General features: G+C 47.9%; 1 protein-coding gene and 1 pseudogene across 2 annotated transcripts; one reads left to right on the top strand and one right to left on the bottom strand.

Annotated features, from left to right (window-relative positions):
- Window positions 1–901: 901 nt before the first annotated feature.
- On the bottom strand, window positions 902–7698 carry LOC144737622 (zona pellucida sperm-binding protein 3-like; annotated as a pseudogene). Its single transcript, XR_013589040.1, has 10 exons — window positions 7557–7698; window positions 6860–7071; window positions 6319–6435; window positions 5643–5754; window positions 4580–4744; window positions 4061–4197; window positions 3870–3964; window positions 3023–3117; window positions 1922–2050; window positions 902–1081 (listed from the first exon to the last, which is right to left on the bottom strand). The product of XR_013589040.1 is annotated as a zona pellucida sperm-binding protein 3-like (transcript).
- Window positions 7699–7883: 185 nt separating this feature from the next.
- Window positions 7884–17238, top strand: LOC144737586 (zona pellucida sperm-binding protein 4-like). The gene is made up of 13 exons (XM_078620343.1): window positions 7884–8010; window positions 8406–8479; window positions 9332–9421; window positions 10223–10344; window positions 11752–11866; window positions 12467–12601; window positions 12794–12972; window positions 13286–13383; window positions 13775–13902; window positions 14863–15052; window positions 16272–16407; window positions 16551–16644; window positions 16902–17238. Exons 1-13 carry the CDS (start codon window positions 7958–7960, stop codon window positions 17159–17161), a joined length of 1674 nt encoding a protein of 557 aa, XP_078476469.1. The 5' UTR covers window positions 7884–7957; the 3' UTR covers window positions 17162–17238.
- The last annotated feature ends 4629 nt before the right edge of the window (window positions 17239–21867 follow it).

Raw genomic sequence — 21867 nt, 5'->3', positions numbered from 1 at the left:
CACCCCCAGTTCAACTCCACCTTGCACAACCACACAAGCACCACCACAAAACTCTGATCTGGGGCCAATTTGCACAAGCATGGGATTTGGTGTATTCATGCTATTTGAACGTATATACTTTGTATAGTGTAATTTATGTACCTTCAAGATACTATGCACTCCCATAGCTTGTATTGTTGGTTGTTGTAACTTTGACATGCATCCAATGGACAGAGCTTCTGAGCTCACATCCCGAGGATGACTAAACGCGTTCCTTCGGAGTGTGCAGGTAGGAGTTTGGTTGGACAGAGCATTCGTGCGATCCGTGTCACGCGGCGCAAGCGGCGTTGGGCGGCGCGTCACGCGGTGCCGAGCCCGCCCGAAGCACTTTATGAAATACAAATCGAGGGCGTGGCTATGCAAGACAGATCACCAATCCCTGGTGGGAAGTGTGGAACTGTTGTTCCTACCGGTAATATTTTGATTTAAGGCTGTGGGCACTCTGGAAATAAATTTCCACATGTAAAACTCCAACCAGCTTAAGTACAGTATTAAATGCGCCTATTTTTTTTGCACGGTTGTTGCACATTATCCGTCTTTGTAATGTACCAACAATGCCCAATTCCTGCCACGGTTAAAAACTTCTGGGGCCATTTTTATGGAAGATTAAAGTGACATAGGAATAGATTTCTTACTTGAAATTGTTCAACTGCTCCATTGTACATGGACAACAACGACTGCCAGCTTGGACAATTGGGAAGGTTTAAAAAACCCATTTGCCATTATTAGGTACATCCTACTAGTCCTGGCACGCATGAATTGGAGACCACAATTGTTTCCATGCTCACCCTCATGAACTGGGCTATGGTGTAGTTACACAAAGTGCTCGAAACGCCAAGCAACGACCCCACAAGACAAGTAGTAATGCACCAGAGTTTTATTTATCACAACTTAAGCAAAGCAACTGAAGATCAGAAGCTCGTTTCCAATCCCTTTGAAGGAGTCGTGTGACGCCTCTTCGAAACAAACAAAGCCACCGTGGCGCTTGCTGCGACAGCCATCACCAGCGCAGCCACTGCCAGACCAAGGACGGGAGCAGCACCTGTAAAACAACAATTGAGAGAAAGGGCTGGTGAGTAACTGCGGAGCCATAAAGCTAGGGTTTCCACATGCTGGAAGTTGTGGGGGCATTTGACCTATCCAAGTATTTGGTCAAGTTGTGAAAGACGTACTGTTCAAATTTGTCACTCACCAAGGTTTGCCATTTAACACTGGTGGATGGCTTTAGTTCAGCACGTCACACATGTTATGTTATTAAAAATAAATCACAAATATCATTAGGTATGTTAAACATATTTACATCTGACGACCAAAGCACATTTAAGAAGGATCATGGCAATATTTGTTGGTCATACCTTTTAGGGCACTGCTGTAATATCCGTGTTTTGTACCTTTTCAACTTGTTATTGGGGAAGGGGGTTGTAGTTGGATGTCATAGGCCCTTTCAAAGGAGTAAGAAACCAGACTTCCATAAACAAATTGCTTCCTCCCCAAACTGCAAAAAGTTCCGTATAGAGATTAAGTATTACAGACTGCCAATTCATGAGAGGTCAACCTTAAAGCGTCATTGCCTCATGGATGTCCTGGTTTTAAATTAGGTCTGCATTAACCGCACGTACTTTTGGTGAACATGCTTCTTTTATATAGGTATCATTTTTGAAACGGATTGGTCTACACCAGACAACCTTCTTTATGGGCTAGTCCGAGTCAAACCAGAAAACGCGAAAAGGCAAACAGTACAACGACAATCCATGCATCAGAGCATTTATATCCCTGGGCGAGCAGATACATCATGGGACCTTTTTGCCAGTATCAAAGTATGACAAATAGCTTTTAACCGAGACTGGAAAAAATGTGCCATGAAAGAATCTGGTAGCTTTACCTTTGGATGCAGATGTAGAAACCCGTGGCTGCTGCTGTTTTGCAGGGCTGCTTGGCTCAGCACCATCTGAGAAGGGCTTGGCAATCACGATGGGGCCCAGCATCACATCTTCGACCGCATACGACGGTCCTGAGTGAGAGGACCACATTTGTAATGCAGCGAATGCCCAGGCTTAAGCCCACACACACCTGATGATGATTGCTTGTGTTGCAATCCAAACGTCATGATAATTTTTGTATTTTCCTTCTACGTGACTTTACCGAAAAAACCAAGAATATGAATCCCTGTGTAGTAACGCTTATGACTCGTTCACACCGGAGTTGGAGGCACACTTGTTTATTTAACACCACACGTTGTGACATACACACTGAGGGGGTATCGGCCCCCTCACCCGTCTATCTGAGGACACACCTCTAGGCTAACCCTAGCCTGCCTCTGAGTCCTCCTCTAATGGGCTAGGGGAGGCTATCTTGGCCCGACACTGGTCAGTCGGGCCCGGTACCCAGAGTCCAGACCAGCACGGGCTCTGGCTCTGGTACCACACCACTGGCTCGAGCCTGCGCGGTCCTGATAAGGACGGCGTGCCAGGGGGAGACCAGGGCTCTATCTAGGACGTCTTCCGTCTTCTCTTCTTAGCTAACACAACACTCCCGAGCCCTTCGATACATTCCCCTTTTATACCCAACCCCTCCCTGAGGGGTGGGGCCCCGGGGGATCATAATGACCGAATCGACCCCCCAGGGTGTCTGGCGCGGACGTCGCAGAGGGCACCTGCTCGTGCACACATGTAGCCCCGCCTACTGTGTTTGTTTACCATAGGCTGCCATGCATAACGGGCTCTCTCTCTAACACCCCTACACCTGCAGTCACAAAAGCTTTAAATCGAAATTATTTCTATTTAGTTTAGTTGGCACATTACTTATTTCAATCGCGATGCCTCCATTCCTGAGTGCCACATACCTAACACCATTATTTAGGCAAGGCTTACCATAGTGAATGTCGCAGTTTGGCTTTTCTGACACTTTCCAAGAACGTAACTGCCTTGATATTCAAGGGTTTTCTGTACAAGACTAAATGGCTGAATACGACGGTTGTACTCACCAGTCACTGCTGCCACATCCCTGCGCCTTCTTCCACTGGGGCACGTGGACTCGCAGCAGCTGCACATCGAGTCCGAGCCATCAGCAGAGACCCACCTGCATTGCACACAAACGTCGTCTGTAGTTACACAGGCAATGCTTACTCGTATCCGTACACATTTGAGCAAAGTGCCGATTGAGCACTCGTTCAGGGAAAGCAACGTACAGCGATGTACCATTTGGCCAGCACCACGGTCGACCACAGCGATGGCGACAATACCACTCGATGGGAGCAGTGGCCAGGAATACAATTCTGGGCGTAGTTGTGTTTAACTGTATGACGGCACCCGACCTGTAGAGTCAGAGCATTATAGGAAAGTACTGAAAGTATTTGTAGCATGAAGGGAAAGTCTGTGACCAGGACCACTTCCAAGGTTGTTACACACCAGCCCTGGTGATCAGCTTGAGGAAAAAAAAAAAAAATCTACGAAGGCGAGGCTCGGTTGATGCGCCGACACTAGCCACGAGTGAGATTTGAACTCTGGCTACGAGGCTGAGATTTTTCAAAAGGAGCTCAAACGAATGACAGACGTCGTTTGCAGGCCGCTACACTTGTTGCTAAACTCAAGACAAGTGCAGGCTATGACCAATAATCACCTGAATACATCTAAACAAGAAAAGACCCGTGAGACTGCACAGGAAATGTTGTAATACCAGTTGCAGCTAGAAACCAAAGTCAGGTCTCAGGGATATTAGTTAAGCACACAGGCATGCAATAATATGTAGCCAACATGCAAGGCATGGATCGAGCTATTGGATGGAAGACACTGAAAAACAAATTGCTGAGCAATACAAGGAAGCAGACCAACCTGTATGCAGCCGAGGGGCTGTAGGTGCAAGCTTTATTGACAGCCGTTGGAGATGTAGCAACATCTGCAACCTTCAGCTGGCAGAAGACGAAAACCTGGACCGAGAAGAGGAAGATGGTTCTTACTCAACCACACTGCCTACCACGTGGCTAAAGATGGTTTCTGTAGAGGCCTGCATGACAGTAGATCACCTGATCGCCACTGTTGGTCAACGTCGCAAGGAAGCGGAAGGAATCTATGAAGAAGCGAAGGACGTTGTCACTTTGCCGGAGCAGGAAGCCAGAAGTGAGGTGAGCATCATACGAGACTTTGCCATCCACCAGACACCTGCACAGGCACCGTAGATGTACGACACGTGACTTTACATAGGGCAGGCCAGCAGAAGGCCAGCTCTAGGAGATGTAGTACTCCTCTTCCACTGTATAATACGGCACAGAGGGTGCGCCAAGCCCACCTCTTAAGGGGCCCCTCCCACTCGCAAACCAAATCAGTCACCAATGACGCACATTGACCACATCTCTCATCAGTAATGTACACAGACACCACATGATAAAAATCATTAACCATACACCTGGTCAGGCTTAACCATCAGAGCAAGATTCAGCGGCATTCCAAGGTCAGGCTCTGTTATATAATCAAGCAGTGGAATGTCACCTTTAAGACAAGGAGCATAAACATGCATTAGGTGGGATTAAGAGAAAAATCTCATCCAGCGTTAGAAATTATCTGGTAGCTGATGGGAGAGTTCTTGTCCAGAACCGGGGTTGCAAAGCAGCTGACCACGAAGATCCGGAGTGGAACGTGGTTCAGTGTCTGCACGCTCGCCTCGATATGCAGAGTCTGGCCCAGCTGGTATACGGTGGAAGGTCGCGCCACTCCAGTCGTCTTCATAAAAGAAAACACAATTAGACATCTTCAAAACACAATTGCCAAGGCCGAGTGCAGACTAAAAGCGCAGCCAGGAAAGTGCTTGCTCACGCCACTGCTTGTGGAAGAAAACCAGATAAATCATGGGACCTCCTTTGCCAGTACCAAAATGAGAATAGGTTTCCCTTTTTTCTGGCAACAGGTGTTAAGATGTTAAAACAGCAAACTGAAACGTTTTACAAATCAATCATATCTGCATTAACCACAACATTTGTGGTCAGAATGCAAATAAAACAGGACCCTGCTGGGTGGGCTGGTAGGAACGAATAACCAAAGAATATAAACATAATGTATTATTACACTTGTTTAGCCAGGAAAGCCCCACTGAGTCTAAAGGTTTTTGTGGGGTCCTGGCAAGTGTTTGCAGTAGGGGGCGATGTTGCTACACCTAATCGGACATCAGACGGACGGACGGACTAATCTATTGGAGGCTGGTTCACTTCGTTCCTACCAGTAAAACTGATAATATATCTTTGAAACGCATTTGGTGGAAACCAGAGACAGTCTTTTGTCTCGACAGAAAGCCGTCTGGTGTGGACCAATCAGTTTCAAAGACAATGCATATATTATCAGTTGTTTTGTTTGCATTCTGACCACAATTAGTGGTTAATGTAGACACGATTCCTTGTAAAAAAAGTTCAGTTTGGCGTTTTAACATCTAAACAGCACAGTTGTGGTGCCAGAAAAAAAAGGGGTAAACCTATTTTTAACCTCAGATAAAGTTTAGGGACCTCAGGCATATATCTGGCCTATTCTTCAATACCAAGCACACATATTGAAGGGTTTATAGTCTAAATTGCCATCCTGGTAGTAGCCATGTGCATAATAGGCAATCAACGTCCTCACATCACCACTGACCGGTCATGAGCCTCAGCGTGAAGCTCAGCTGCTGCTGCATAACCTTGGCGCTGCTGAAGGGGATCCATGTGGGTTTGATGGCATCGCTGGACACGTTCCCCTTCCTGCAGTCAGGAAGAGATCAGGCACAGTCTCTATAAAAGAGCAGAGGTGGGTGATGCTCAACTGCACCAATTAGTGCCCAGATTATTATTGCAATGTCGTTAACATCTTACAACGAATAGACAAGCAAAGAGATACAGAATCATATTTTCAGAGTATATTTAAGATCGCAACTTGCAAGACTTTTACCCGACGAGGGCCAAATAAGAGAAAGTAGAAGAATTGGGGGAATGGAGTATAATTAAGGGGACCGTGGTTCACACAGTATGCAATGCATGCACTACTTCAGACACTTGCAAGGCTGGATGTTCGAGACAAGCCACGACAGGCGTTTGATGTGAACCCATCAGTAAAGTTGACACTAAAAACCCCCACGACAGACAGCACAGGGAGACTTTCCATCGGTGGATTAACTCGCTGACATTGGCTTTATTGCAATTCAGGCCTCGCAAAGCTAAAGCACACGAAACGGCACGTAATTTTTAAAGACAGTGGTAGAATTGTAAACAGTTTAGCTGGACTTCTAAATTAAACAAATGTCAACCAGAGACTGCTGGTGAACTCGCCTGGGATAGCGGCAAACGACCGGCACGGCGACGTAGTTTGTGCGGATAATGCCCGTGTTGGACGTGGGGCGGTAGTAGACGTAGTTCTCGTAAGACAGCAGCTCTGCACTCATCTAAGAAGGGAGGAAGACGTGGGGTTTATTACTTATTGCAATACTAGCGGAATAAAAAAAAAGCTCAAACACCTTGGTGAAAGACCCAATGCAGCAGTTCCTTGGTTTATATAATTCACCTAGTTCATGTCCACCATAAAAAAACACACCCACACCAACCATGACAGATGCAGTTTCCAAATGTATTTTGGAAGATTAAAAACGCTATAATGTACGACTGGTCAACCAGAACAGACCTTAACATAATAATGCAATGACCGATCTACAAATACTAAGGGGACTTCAAAGCGATAAACCCCGCTGTTATTGAAGAAGTCTGGCTTGACTCGAATGCGGAATTGTAATTCTTCTGCATCTATACTCGGCAAAAACAACGCAGTTGGATTGCGCAGATTATGTTACAGCAGCATTAGCAGCCAGTTACCTGGAGGCTGCTGCCACAGCTTTCCAGTGCGTAGAGGAAGGTCACCGTCCCAGCAAGGGCGTCGCTCCCAGTGACGGGGCAGGCTGGCACTCCCAGGGACAGGTCACTCGCTTGGGCCAGGTGACCCGTGCCAAACAGGTCCCTGCTCACGGTCAGCGTGAGCGTCGCCTCGTCACACACCACACTCACCGTGGCGGAGGTGGCCACTGCAGCTGGCGGTGCCGCACGGGACGAGACGCGAGAGTTGCCCAAAGTGACACAGGTGGTCAGTGAAGCAGTAGAAAGTATCAGAGCCTCGAGTCAATCATCCACACGGAGCTGCTAATGCAAGAGTTCGAATTACCCAGTAGCACCTCAATAAATGTATTACACGCGTTACGACAGGTTAAGAATACGTTTTGGTAATCCACTACTGGATCAAGTCTCGCACATTGCGGTCGTCAGTTTGACCATACAGATCAGTACGGGCTGAATTATGGCAAAGCCCCAGGTCTAGACACTTGTCGCCAATGTTAACATTACCAGGACGCAAATTCGTGTTCAGGTATATAGAACAGTAAATTAACCACCACGCCACACTACCAAACCCATCGTTAGTACGGGTATATTATGATGCTCACATTAGTAAACACGGCAGTTGCATTGACCGACAAATAAACAGGTTTGTAAAAGCATCTTTCGACCAAACTCCACTCACCAGAGGCAAGACATAACAACCCCAAGACCGAAAACAAAGCCCTCGTGATCTCCATCGCAAGGACAACAAAAAACCGAGACTTAGCACGGCACCAGCAGAGCCAACGCAGCTACTGTCCCGACTCGGGGCTTTTATCTGCGCGCGGCCTCATTCAGTGTCAGTAATTAACCAATTAACTCCTCCTGCGTACGTGCCGCGTGATTTGCGGTGCAGCTCCTATCCATGCACGTGCGCCGAGATCGTGCAAACCTCTACTGATGAGACAATGAGTGAGTGGATCTGCTCTGATAAAATCTCGCTGATAAGACAATGCGTGGGTGGATCTGATCCAATCTGGATCGGGATCGCTGAGGGCTCTCCATATAAAAGGGGTCCATGGCCTAAGGGAAGCGACGCAGCTGATGATTTGTTTTACGATGGCGGCTCTGCGAGTTCTTCTCCTGCTCCTGACCAGGTGAGGAGGCGGAGGGGCGTGCTGAGTGGTGTTCAGGGATGTTCCTCAATAGCTCTGGATAATGAAGTCTTGTGTACGTTTGTAAGAGAGGGCGTTTCCATATCGCTTTGGGTAACTGACCTGCATGGAGAAATGCATTGAGATAAAAATGTGGAAATGCGGTCCTGAAATGTCTTGCTTGCCCCATTGTGGGTGGTGGGGTTCCAAAGATGGCTTTGCGTGGCGCTGTTTACACCAATTCCTTCGTGCACCGTGCTGGCCTTGAATAGGCCCTTCCTAAAATCGCTACAGGGCCAATTATTTTTTTGTGGGGGGGGGGGGGTGCGGTGTTTGCCTCTCTCTCCTCCCCATGCGTTCTCTCGTCTTGGCGGTCACGTGTCTCGTACTTCCCGCAGCTTCCTCTGCCTGGGCTCCGTCCACGCGAGGCTTCGACAGTCGCTGGGACCGCGGACGCTGGGGGAGCCGAGAGGTAGGGGGCGCTGCTGCTGCTGTCGCCACATGCAAACCACATCGCGCATTCTCTCAATACCACTATCATGTGTATGGACACCGCCATGCACAAGACTAATGGCGGCGTCTCTCGGTGAACTGGAAAAGCGTCATCGGCGACACGAGATACCAACATGAGCGCTGCCTGGACGAGGTGGAGGGGGGGTGAATTTGTTGTGTGCCTGCGGTTGGAGCGGTCACGTGACGCGACGTGATGGCTGCCGTTGGGCATAGGCCGGCACGTGGATCATTAATAATCCTCCAGCGCATGGAAAAGGGGGCGTTCGGGGACATTAACTCTCCCTTGCACGTTCCTTTTTACGATAATAACGCTTTCGAAAAATATGGCTGGTGACTGATTGGCACGGCCCTTGCAACTTTACTTAAAATAGTGAGTTGTACAACATTTGACTGTGCACGACTATACGCAACACTCGCGTGCAAAATCATCATGACCGTGTTCCTTTCCATTATAATAACAACGAACTGTGCATTCGCGTTGATAATTTGCATATCAGGCTCTACCTTGGCAACTTTCTACTACAATTTCAAGAGTCTAATGCAGGGGTCTACTACCAAAATATCATGTTTCAACCAGCGGCTTCGAAACTGCAGGCTGACGATCCCTGGTGTGAGGTCCATACTGTCCAGTCGTGCACCTGCCTTTTGAATTTGCGCCAAATAAGAACAACACACAACACCTTACATACTTGTGCGCACAGAAAAGTGAAGGAACTGACGTGCGCCCTCCCAGCAACCGTCGCGGGCTGTTTTTTAATTGCTCCATAAGGTGTTAATGTTGACGTCTCAACTTCTGAACTGCCTCCCCCAGGTCTGCTGAAGCAATGCATCTCTTCCACCCTGGGTTTTTCTGTGGGATGGAGCAGCCCCTCCCACAGTGACTACCGTGTCTTTGTACGGAGTGAGTCGACGAGCTTTCACTTAAATCGTGATGACATAATTGACATCTTGATCCATTGTATGATTGAATATATGACGCTTCTCATAGATGCTATCAAATTGATTCGAGGATGAGATTCTCTGGCCAGTTTGGTCCCAACTGCTTCGCTTTCGATGTCCTCTAACCTCAATTTCTCTTATTCGGTGTCGATTTTAGGTTTTTTTTTTTGGTTAACGCTGTGTGGAACGTAATTCGCATGAACGATGGGAAATTTTATCTGGGATTCAAAGGATGATACTGTATTGGCGTCAGGGTTCATTTCCACTAGTCTAATACAGCAGACAACAATAATCAAATCTTTTCTTCCATAGGATAATTGCGTGTGTTTACTAGACGGTTGAATTCCTTACCAATACCACCTCTTGCTTGTCTGCACAATGGGCTCTCCCATTCGTTGGAACATTTCATGCAAGGTCGTGACTTCCGTTGTAAACTGAACCTGGTGACTCCTGTCAGACATGGATTCTCTCCTCGCATTGTCTGCATTTCCCACGAGTCCTCCGTTGACGACTTGGGAGATCTTGTCGCTAAATCCGACACGCAGCCTTATTTACTAGCAACTATTAGACGAGGTCGTTGTGCAGGTTTGGGAGTACCGTAATTCCAACGGTGTATTGAGGATCCTGTTTCCTGGAGACTTGCTATTCGAATTGACGCTGGCACCATACTTTGTTCTCCATGCAGTCACGCTACCCACATGAACTTGTGGTGCGCAATCCATCCAAATGCAGGTTTTTCTAATTTTGTTTTTGATGTCTCCAGCGGTGCGGAATGAGGCCGTGGATGTGGAGTCTGTGCAGGGGGAGTGCGGCTTCTCCATCGCGAGGGACGGTGCTGCGCTCCACTTCACCGCTGCTGGTGATGCCTGCCACGTGCGCGTGGAGGTGAACACGAGGAGACCGTTGACTTGCGTCGATGCTAGTACCCGCTGGGACTGCTGTGGTAGTAGCGAAATTGATGTTTCGCAATCCATAATCGATCGGCCATCACGCACCCACCGATGTTGTCTGGCCAGAATCGAATTTGATTTTGTCTACTCTGGTATTTTCCCCTCCACGTTTGCTTAGCTCGTGCATTTATTTTTTTTGTTCCTTCCAAGATTTTTTTTTTTTTTGCTCATGCCGTCCACTGGAATTTGTTTTCAGATGGTTTCCATTGCTTTTTCAATTTATTCCTGCAATATGTTATTTCGATCGTCTCTCGGTGGTAGTGACTTTAATTCTAGTTTATACAGCACCTCTTTCTCTTGACTGGTATCCCTGGACAATCGATGCAATGCTCATTCCTTATGTCTTGTCAAGATCTTGCCATCTTTGTCTTTTTATCATATTTACCTTGGTTTGCACTTGCCATTTGTGCTCTTGTTCATTGTAGTATGCCATGTCGCTACATTACTCTTTAAGCCAATCCTAAGTATCCTTTCTTGCCTATGGCCTTGCCTCATTGCATTGCTTTTTTGTCTTTAGTCTCCGTCTCGTCAGTCTTATCTCCAGCATAATTGTTCTCCTCCTGTGCTTAACGGTAAAGCATTTGCCATCTAGATGTCCATGTCATCAAAGTGGCCACCTTGAAGGCAATGTGTGAAAGTTTTTAACTCTTACATCGCCAAACTTACTCGGCAAAACAAGCATTCAGTTTGTGTATTTCACGCCTGCTAATGGATGCAGCATTCGCGATACTATTCAATGCAAAGAAGGACATCCGAGCAGTTTGCTTGTTATAGAATAAACGGCACAATGCATTGCTACAGGAAGGTTGCTATCCAAGCTGGCTTCTAAGAGACCAACGTAGATGTCACAAAAATATTGCACACAGGACTTGGACATGTATGATCTACAGCAGCAAAATGCAAGTGGCAGACCTAACCAACATACGAGCTTTGTGCCAGAAATATGTGCACTACTTGAGGTTGCTTGCAGAAGACATGAAAGTCTTGTGAAGGGTGGTAATTTGTGAGTGCTATGTGTGTGGGAAGAGTAATGGCGGTTTTGTGGCAAGCTGAATATGGAAACTGTATTACACACGGAGCAGCGCAGCATCCGTTTGTACAATAACAAGGGTTAACCTGGCAAAGTGATTTCGGACCCAGGAATGCAACCCCTCCCCCACGTGCGGGTCTGCCTGTCTTAATTTGGGTGGCAGGTGGTGGCGGGTTTCCTATTTGACAGATTTACTTGTCATTAGCCTGGCCTCGCCCAACAATGTCGAATGCACGAAATCTGCGGATTTGTTTTGAGCCTTCCTGGAGCACTGGCCCCGAGTCTGATTTTGAGGGCTGCTGATTTCACCAGGACGACAGGAGGAAGATCCAGGTGGAGCTGCAGGAGATGCGGCAGGGGCTGAATGGGCTCGTCTGGGCTTTCACCATCGACTGCCCCGAAAACCTAAGATCTGCGAGGGCTGGAGGTGAGTACCATTGATTTGACTCTGCTAATCGGACCCACAGACTGCACTACCTGTGACTTGGTGCTCTAGAATGGGTCTGCTCGGTCAACGGCTGCATTTTTGTATCGACCTAGATCATCTCTCTGGGTGCTTTTGCAATTGTGCACTTGCGTTTCATGCCCTTCGTTTTTACTGGACAAACTTGCTGCTTGAATCATTTTCCGATGCAATTTTTCCCAGTGGCTGATTCCAGTAGTTGCACCGTATCAACGCGTTTTCCTAATGCACTCCTGATGAGTGCTGTCCTAGGTCTTGAGGGTTAATTTGACCATGCTTCACCACGCTGCTCCTTGTTGGAAAAGTTGAGTGGCACTAACCTTCAATGCAACAAATTGTGATGTAACTGCCATGGCCTTTTACAGCCAGTGAGCAACGTGTTTGTCATCTATACTGTACACTCAACCCTGCTCCGCTTCTGGGAGTGGGTGCATTGCCCGAGTGATTTGGTCATGTGCCACGTAACACTCATTCTCATACTTGACACGTGGCTCAAACGTTGACTTGTATTTAAGTACGTGTGGGGTTTTGTACGATGACCTATTGTGCTCCTGCTGTTTTTAGAGATCGCCACGTGCTCTGGTCAGAGCAGGAACTTCCCATGCAACTCTGTGCAGAGTGTCCCGAGCGCGGACGTCTGTGCACAGAGTGGCTGCTGCTACGACCCCACTCTACGCCGCTGCTTCTACAATGAAGCTGGTACGTAGCGGACTCAAACCAGAGGTTCCATAATTCACTACCTAAACTAGGCTCTTGCTTTGAGGTTCTATGTTGGCACGGTAGCATCCTGCTGTGCTGGTTCCCTGAACTTGTTGCATCACCACGGGCTACATGGGGCATCTTTCGTGATTCACCGAACTCTCCATTACCCTCCCACCATGCTCCACCCAGTGTGCACCACAGATGGGCGCTTTGTGGTGCCCGTGTCTCGGAACTTAACGTCTCCACCGCTGGACCTGAGCACCGTGCACCTGACTGGCGGTAGCGGTGCGCAGTGCAGCCCCGTGCTGGTGTCTGCAGACCTTGCAGTCTTTGACGTACCCATGGCAGCGTGTGGTGCCACTGTGCAGGTAATGGGCTCCTACACTCTGCTTTGCCCTGCCCACATCCTGATGGTTGTTGCTTGACCTTGTTGAACTGCTGCATCGGGATCCTTCCTGATGCACAACTCCTTGATGTGCAGAGCACAATCATGCACGAGTTGATAAAGAACAGCAGGGTCACTTTATGATTGAGTGTCAAATTAATCTAGTGCTAAACCAGAATTTAGGGGGATCTTAATATATAATTTGTAGCTAATTTTGAGCAATTTGGACTCCTGGCCAGTACCACTTATTCTTCTACTTGATCGCTCAATGGCATTATCGTTTTTGGTGTGTCCAGTGGAGTGGGCAGGAGCTCGTGTATGAGATAATGTTGGTCTCCGAGCGGGAGCTCTGCGTCGATGGAAGCGTCGCCATCACCAAGTCGTCCACATACAAGTAAGCACTGCAAGTGCTGTGCTCATGAGGGTCAAGCATGAGTCTTGCAGAGGAGACCCACCCCCATCAATGGCCACGGTCTCTGCGAAATTAAATATTTGCAGCATATGCCAGCAGAACTGTGACCAATCTGTGCTTCCATATTCAACGATTTAATTATTAGATTGGGACATTAAACGCACAAGGGCGACTTTTCCTCGTCACAGGATCTTTAACATCTTGAAGTAGTAGGAATATAGCTTGTGGCTAATGTAAACACGGTCTTAACCAAGGTGGTCCCTTCACTGGTACGTCTGCAAAACACCCTATCGGTCTACTGTGTCGCTCCTGCAATCTCTTGCTGCCGTGAGGGCGTTGTGCATGCCATTGGCTGGTGGTGTCTGTTTACCAGGATGGCTCTTCAATGCCGCTTCCTTGGAAGTGGAGACCTGCAGCTTGGAGTGCAGTTGAGCACTCTTCCACCGCCGCCTCCAGCCACGGCCACTGGGCCCCTCTCCCTGCTGCTCCAGGTCTTCACTGGTGAGTACTCCTCTCTCCGATACCCTGTCCACCTGAGTGGACAAATGCCACATTGAACACGGGTTGTGATGTCGCTCTACCCATGGAAGACTTGGGTCTGTATTAGCTCTGACTCGAAGCCAGCTGAAAGTCATGATTGTTTAGGCCATTGCTTAGCTAGCAGCTCAACCCTGGTTTAATTTCCACTGATTGCAGGCTGCATGCGCTTTTTGAATGCTGCTGGACTTCAACTGCAAACCACCGCAAAAAATGGACGTTGTTCTAGGCTGTGCTGCCAGAATATTGTGAACCTGCCAACGGAGTTTATAATTAGCCATAAGTGAATAAAACGACTTGCACATTCTCCATGGTACCACGTGTAACTTAAAATGCTAATTTCTGCCGTGGTTTTTGAATCTAGCAGCGACCAGCTGAAACCATGGTAGTGTGGGGCCGACATTGAAAGGGATGACAATGCCCTCAATTCCCATGGCTCTACCAAATGAATCGTTTTCCACAACCCATCAACCAAAACGGTCTCCTTGAGGGCATTGTTTAAAGGAAAATTGGACTGGCTTTCTTAGCCTCATTTGTCCATGTCACCTTTGAACGAATGGTTGTCAATAGCTTCATTGGTTACCAATTGACTAGAGCTTGGCCAACTGTTAGCACCCGATTCCCACCCCTCGGTGTGATACCGTGACCGTTGCAGCATCTACAGACATTTAGCGATACCGTTGTATACAGTATGTAGACAACCATGCGGAGGTGATGGTGACAGCATTTATTATGAAAAATACAAATGAAATATCAACCACGGTTTCTATGCCAGGACAAAGTTGCGATAATGGCCCCTAGTTCAATTCAAAAGTAATGCGCACGTTTTAGAGGCTTTGTGCTTTGCCTTGTTCAATGTGCTCTAACCAGGACCTTTACACCACTAATCCACATGCCTTGTGGACCATGTCTGCACGCTGCCAGACAACTCCTACACCACGCCGTACCAGCCCTGGCAGTACCCGCTGGTAACGCTTCTGGGAACGCCGCTCTACGTCCAGGCGTCACTGCTGCACCGCTCTGACCCCACGCTGGTGCTCTTCCTGAAGGACTGCTGGGCCACGCCCACGACAGATGCCACCGACCCCACGCAGTGGAAGCTTGTGGTGGATGGGTGAGGCTGGGCGGGGGGGTAGTGCTCTCTAAACCCTCTCACTGCCACAGCAGGGCCTGCAGAAGCAACCTGGTTCGAGGCATTGGTTGTCTTTTTTTTTTCTTCCCCCACGTAAGCAGTTGTGTAGTAGTAGGGTTTTACCCTTTCAACTGGTACAAAAACTGACACCTTTTACACAAGGCATCATGTTTACAATAACCACAACACAAGCAGTCAAAATGCAAACAAAAAGAAACAACTCTTCCCCCATTCTGGCGAATTGCCCGATGATGCTGGATGCAATTACCAGCGAAACGTCGTGCTACTCAAATTGTAAATGTTGCGGTTTCACGCTTCAACGTGACACTTTTTACTGATTGGCCGTGTCGGGTGGTGGAGGGTTACGACACTTATAAATAACGCGATCTAAACCCAAAAAACGATTATGAATAATATTGGTCACGAAAGCCTACGTGTTAAACTCTGATATGCACTGTCCTTGAAGTTGATTGGTCCACACCCGAGACGGCTTTTCTTAGAGCCTAGTCTCCATTGGTGTTGGACCAGGTGACGCCAAAAAACGTACAACTCAAAGACGGCGCACTATCAGAGTATTGAGTGCTCGGTAAGCATTTACACTGAGACCTCCTTTACCAGTGGCAAAATATAGTAATAGGTTTTTACCCTTTCAACTGGTCATCATCATCAGAGTTGTTTTTAGTTTGCATTTTGACTGCTTGTGTTGTGGTGATTGCAAACATGATGCCTTGTATAAAGGTGTCAGTTTTTGTACCAGTTGAAAGGGTAAAAACCTACTACATTTTGCCACTGGTAAAGGAGGTCTCCATAGTGCAGAGTTGTGTAATTACGTTCCTTTCAAGGACAACATTTCGTGTAAAAGTGGAACATCAGGTTCTGGCTTGTTTAAGCAAGATTGCAGTAACATCCAAAATGTCGATGGCCACTGCTCCTTGGGTTGATGTTCTGGATGTTAAAACAGCCACCCTCTGCCTCCCAGAGCTGGTGGTTTGTACAAAAGGCCGACCACATGCAGTGACGGTTGCATTGGCCAGATGCACTGCATATTGGTGATTGGGCTGCCTTGCTGGTCGTGAGCATGCCTTGACTGTAAAGCTGGCCTTCATCCTTGCTTGCAGATTGCAAATACAGATGCGTGCATTCAATCCGATGCATGACACTTGCTTTGAATTGAGGGTAAACGGCACTTTTTCCTGTGCAGCTGCCCCGTGCAGTCTCCTTGTTGCAGTGTGTTCTTCCCTGGTGTCGCCGACCTGCCACTGCCTTCTCACTACAAGCGTCTGGCACTCCAGGCCTTCGCCTTCATGAACTCTGACCGCAGCACCACCCGTGACCTCGTGAGTGCCTGATTCTTTCCGCCATTAAAAACCAGGTCACCATGGAGGGATTACGTTTACTGTGTACAACTGGGGAGGGCAAAATGACTACCTAAAACATGGGAAACTTTACTTACCGAAGCGATGCATTCTGTCTGCCACAGGTTTACCTGCACTGCTCTATCGTGGTGTGCGACAGCTCCAGCCCCAACTTCCTCACCGAGTGCAATCGGCAGTGTGGACAGACCAGGCGCTACCGTGAGCACTCCCGCGACTTCTATTGAATATCTTGCGCTTGTTTACCCAGATGACAACGGGGTTTTCATGTTGCTGGTAATGTTGCTATGTTATTGTTTCTATTTAGAGCACATTTGCTGTGACTATGCAGACTGGTTTTTGACAAGCCATGGCATGCCATATGACCTACTCGTTTAATTTTCTTGGGAACTTTACCTGCAGCATATGTGCTTTTGTATGCACCGGTAGTCGTCAACCGATTTCTGTTCTTGTTCCAGAGCGCAACGCCATCTCTGACGCTTCCAGCGTGGTAGGAAAGCACGTGGTGTCGCTACAGGGCCCCGTGCTCTTTGAAGACGCTTCTGTTAACGACGCTGCTCTGATGTTGCTGGAGGCTCCCTCTTCGTCGTGGGCCTCGGCTGGGACCCTGTCCATTCTCCTCGTCATTGCCACAGCCGTCATTGCGCTCCTGTCTGCTGCCATTGCCGTCAGGAGGCGCAGGAGCTGGGCTGTGGCGCTCGACGAAAGTAGCTATTGATGACTACTTGTATTTGCTGCAACTTGCATGTCCTTTGCAGACCATTGTGGTCAAAAAAAATAAAATGCTGAAATTCGCTACTGCTGTTCTGACCTTTTACGATGATTGTATGTGCAATATGTAGGCAGTATTAGTGCTGCATTTGGCCGTTTCTTCCCCAAGGCAGGTCCCTCGATAGCAGCAACTTCTACCAACGTTTAGGCCATTGGCTTCTTCAAACAAGAGCACCTTGCCATGCTTAAAGAATCTGAATCCAAATTTTATTTAATTAGTTAATATTTTCCCCTAAAACATGCATACAGTATACATGTTCCAGGAACACTTCCCATCGCACAATAAAGTATTTCAAAGATACATCAAGAATGTGGGGCAAGGGGGGAGAAACGGAATACTGAACGTTAACTAGCTTAAAGTAAAGGTTTGGTTGTGGCATTACAAAGCATCTGTCCACATTGTCAAAAGTGCTCGTCCCCTGGAAAAGAACCACCCCACAACGCTACGGAGGCTTGACTAGACAATCTTTGTGGCCTTGTGCACGAGTGTCTTGGTGCTTCAGACCCCTGGGTTATGATTCAGTGACGACGTGTCCGTCTCTAGCTGCATTAGGGTGATTGCTGGAGAAACACTGCCACGACTCGGTTCACTCCTTGGACATGGCCACCATACATGCTGATAGCCCGGAGTCTCCTGTCAACTGCTTTTACTCTGGGAACTGGGTGAAACCATGTGCCTGGAAAACTCGGCTGTTAGCAAGACCGTTTGCATCAAACACGGCCTGGAAATCATTGACCCCCCCCCCCCTCCCTGAACATGGCCTCCATTCTACCTGAAAAGTAAACTTGAATAGCGTTTCTCCTAAACTCTCTCGCACTGAAGGACGAACGCCCTGTAAAGACCATTTCTCCTGGACTTATTCACTCCTGCATAATAACGTGCATATGATGACGCATAAACCAGTGCTCTTTTTTGGGGGTGATTTGAATGTTCCTTCTAAGTCGTACCTGTTAAAATTAGAAAATACACGAACCACTTGCCTACTTGACCTATAGCCTGAAACATAGTATAAAATTACTTTGTCCTGAACTGATAACATTTGTAATATTAATGTCTATGGCACTCATATACGCACTCCCTCTTTGCATTTGAACGTCATTTTGTCCGACTTCCTTAACGCTTTCAACACTTGGGTTGACATTTCAACAAGGCACACAAAGCTAACAAACCAAGCCCCCGAATTGACACTCGCTATTTGTTTGTATCCTTGGTCAAATATAAACTTGGTAAATCAAACTAAAATGTACACTGATCTTAACTGAGCCACAACGCGCACATGCGTGGTTGCCTCGAGCAATGCAAACCGGTTTCTTGGTGTTGACGGGAGGTTGTGGCGCTAAAGACTTGGTGGCCATTTTGTTTACGAGAAAAAAATGCCAAGAAAAACAACCTCCCAAACAAACAAATTGTGGCGTGCAAAACAAACGGAGGAGCTGCGGCTCTAAACAGCAACCAAACGATGAAGGCAGATGGGCAGCACGGGCTGAGTTTAACTGCAGAGCAGCCTGCATCAAGACAAGCCGGAGACTGCACCGTTACTGTTGCAAAAGCACAGGCTGAAGATAATCCTGGACAGCGTGCATGGGGAGACGAGTCGGACTGCACAACTACCTTTGCAGCACAGGCTAAGAATACACGTTTTAGCTCGTTTGGAAGGCTTTTTGGTGCTTTGCGCCTTGCCTGTTGCCCCTACTGATGTCCTCCCCCCCCCCCCCCCCCCTTTAAAATGCGCAGTTACTAGTATAGTCGGTAAATGCTACTATAGTTACTAGACCTCTCTTTCTCTTGGCTGTCCATAGAAAAAGATGACGATTGCTCCTCTTGTGGGTGGGCTAGCACTTTTGGCGTATGTTCCACTTCATGTGGCTGTGGATGCCAATGCGACAGCCGCACACTGCTGCAAATCGGACACGTGTGTTGGGTCTCGGATGGCGTTATTCCAGCTGTGCGTTGGTGTCTCTGGGGGTGTCTGGGTGCATCTCTCGCATCTCCACTGTGAGATGTCGTCTTCCATGTGCTGAATCCGTCTGGCACAGGTGGACCACCACGTTGAGGGAGTTGTGTGCAAGGCTTGTGATGGCAGCAAGGAGCATGTTGAATATCTCTGGAGCCAGAACACAGCCTTGCTTGACCCCGACCTCAACGTTGAAGAGCTCTGATTGAAGTTCACCAAACACCACTCTGGAATTAGAATTTTTTGACACTTGGGAAGTACCCCAAGTTTGAGCTGCTGCCAGAGTATCTCGCGGTTGATGGTGTCGGATGCTTTGAGGTCGATGAAAGCTATTAAGAGGTCTTTGTTTTGATCCCGGCATTTTTCCTGCAGTTGTTGTGGCACAAAGATCATGTTAGTGGTGCTTCTGCCTTTCCTGAAGCCCCACTGGGATTCTGGGAGGAAGTTTTCGGATTTCTGCTCTGCGAGCCAGTAGTGCATTGTCCTGGAAAGGACCTTCCCGGTGACAGAAAGAAGTGAGATAACTCTGCTGTTGCCGCAAGCCTCTTTGTCACCCTTCTTCTTGTAGATAACTACAATATTCGCGTCCTTCCATTCCTGTGGGATGGTTATGGACAGCCAGATGGACTTGATGAGAAGTTGCAAGCAGTGAAGGAGGAGGTATCCCCCGTGCTTCAGCATCTCAGCTTGGAGGCCGTTGGGTCCAGCACTTTCATTGTTTATCAGGCCTTTAACTGCCTGGTCGACCTGAGAAAATTGTGGTGGAGTGTCGAGTTCATGAATGGGTGGGATATCAGGCAGTGTCTCGAGGATGAACGGGTCTGTGGGGTTGATGTGGTTGAGGATATTATAAAAGTGCTCTGCCCATCTCTCCAAGATCTTTTGGTGGTCCTTGAAAAGCGTGTTGCCATCAGCAGACCTGCCCGGGGCGATGGATTGTTTTGGTGGCCATAGAGGGCTTTGACGGCATCATAAAACCCTTGGGTGTTGTTTGCGTCTGCGAGGCGGCTTTGGATCTCATCTGCTGTTTGGACCCACCAGGTGTCCTCCATGGCATGGAGAGCGCACTGGGACTCTGCTTTGGCCTTGGAGAGGGAGCACTGGAGAGTGGCAGAGTCTCGGTCGGAAAGGACGGCTTTGTGGGCAAGGCATTTGGTCTGTAGTAGTGTGTGGATGTTGGCACAGTGTTCTCCTCAAATCAGTCTTAGTGAAGCTTTTTGGTGTACCCGGTTTGATTCGGAGGCCGCCTCTAGGATGAATGTGTGCAACTCAGTCCATGTGTTGTTTGGGTCGAGGGAGTTTGGGGGGAGTTTTTTTGTGACAACTGGATGTTTGAGAGCATTGCCGTTCAGTCTCTTATTTGGGGCCTTCCTTGGATGGCGTGGATGGATCTCAACGCGGAACTTGGCTCTGATCATATGGTGATCAGTCCAATATTCCACTCCACTCATGGCTCGGGTTACTAGCACCTCCTTGTGGTCGCACTGACGGATGATGATGTAATCTAGCAGGTGCCAGTGTTTAGAGCGGGAGTGTTGCCATGAGTTCTTGTGTTTGTGCTTAAACCGGAACAGGTTGTTCTTTGGAGCATAGGGAGAGTCGCCGCAGCCCGTTGCTATTATGCTCACCCAGCCCATGTCGGCCTAGTACACGGTCACAAATCTGATGTTCCGAACCCACCCTGGCATTAAAGTATCCCAAGAGGAGTAGCTTGTCGGTACGCAGTGTGTTTTTAATGGAAGTGACGAGAGCTTTATTAAAATCCTCCTTGGCATCATTGTCTGCATCAAGTATAGGCCCATGAGCACTGATGAGTTTGGCAGAGTGCCCCCCGGCCAAGGGAATGCGCCACATCATCAGAAACTCAATAATACCAATAGGGAATTCAGCCACGCATTAAATGATTGAGGTTTGCACAGCAAAACCCACACCTTGGAGGTGGCAAGCATCTTCTGGATCACCCTTCCAGAAGAAGGCGTAGCCCTCACAAACCTCTGTGAGTTTTCTCCATGTAAGAGTGTTTCACTAAGCACACAATGTCGATGTTGTATTCTCTGAATTAATGGGCCACGAGGGCTGTCCTTCTGTGCGGTCTGTCGTTTTTTATAGGGTGCAAGGATCCATACTCTTTGGTTCTTTTGGTAAAGTCACGTAGGAACAAACAAACAAATAAACAAATAAGTAAATACAAATATGCACAAAGAAATAGCTAAATAAATAAATAAACATCGACGTTTCGGACGCAACACAAGCGTCCGTCATCAGGTGGAACAACCACAGAAAAAAACAGTTGCTAAAGTAGGCAAAAGAGCTGCTAGTAACAGTGGGTTATATAGATGAGGGAGGGAGGGGGGTGTCGCCAAGGATAAAGAGGGTGGGGGGGGAAGCAAAATTGACATTGACGGCAGATAACCTGAGGAGCAGGGAGTGGTAAATGACCTGCGCTGCAAGCTCGACATTCAACGGCAAATTTCCGAATGATGGGAATGAGCAGAGCTGGGTGTAAGAGACTGTAGATGCGGATATTAAGGCAAACCATAAAGCAGTTAAGGTTTTACCTGGTTAATAACATCCTTCCAATAATTGCTCAATTTGTATCCATCTTCTCGGATGAAGTTATGTCTATGTTTATATATCTAGATGACGTCATGTGTGTGTGTAGACCCACGTGGTAGTGACGCTCCCGGCATAGTGACGT

Source organism: Lampetra planeri, chromosome 72 (genome assembly GCF_965212315.1).
Source record: "Lampetra planeri chromosome 72, kcLamPlan1.2.h2, whole genome shotgun sequence".
In the NCBI taxonomy this organism is placed as follows: Eukaryota; Metazoa; Chordata; class Hyperoartia; order Petromyzontiformes; family Petromyzontidae; genus Lampetra; species Lampetra planeri.
The sequence above is the reverse complement of the archived record's forward strand: the minus strand, read 5'-3'. Positions and strand labels throughout refer to the sequence as shown.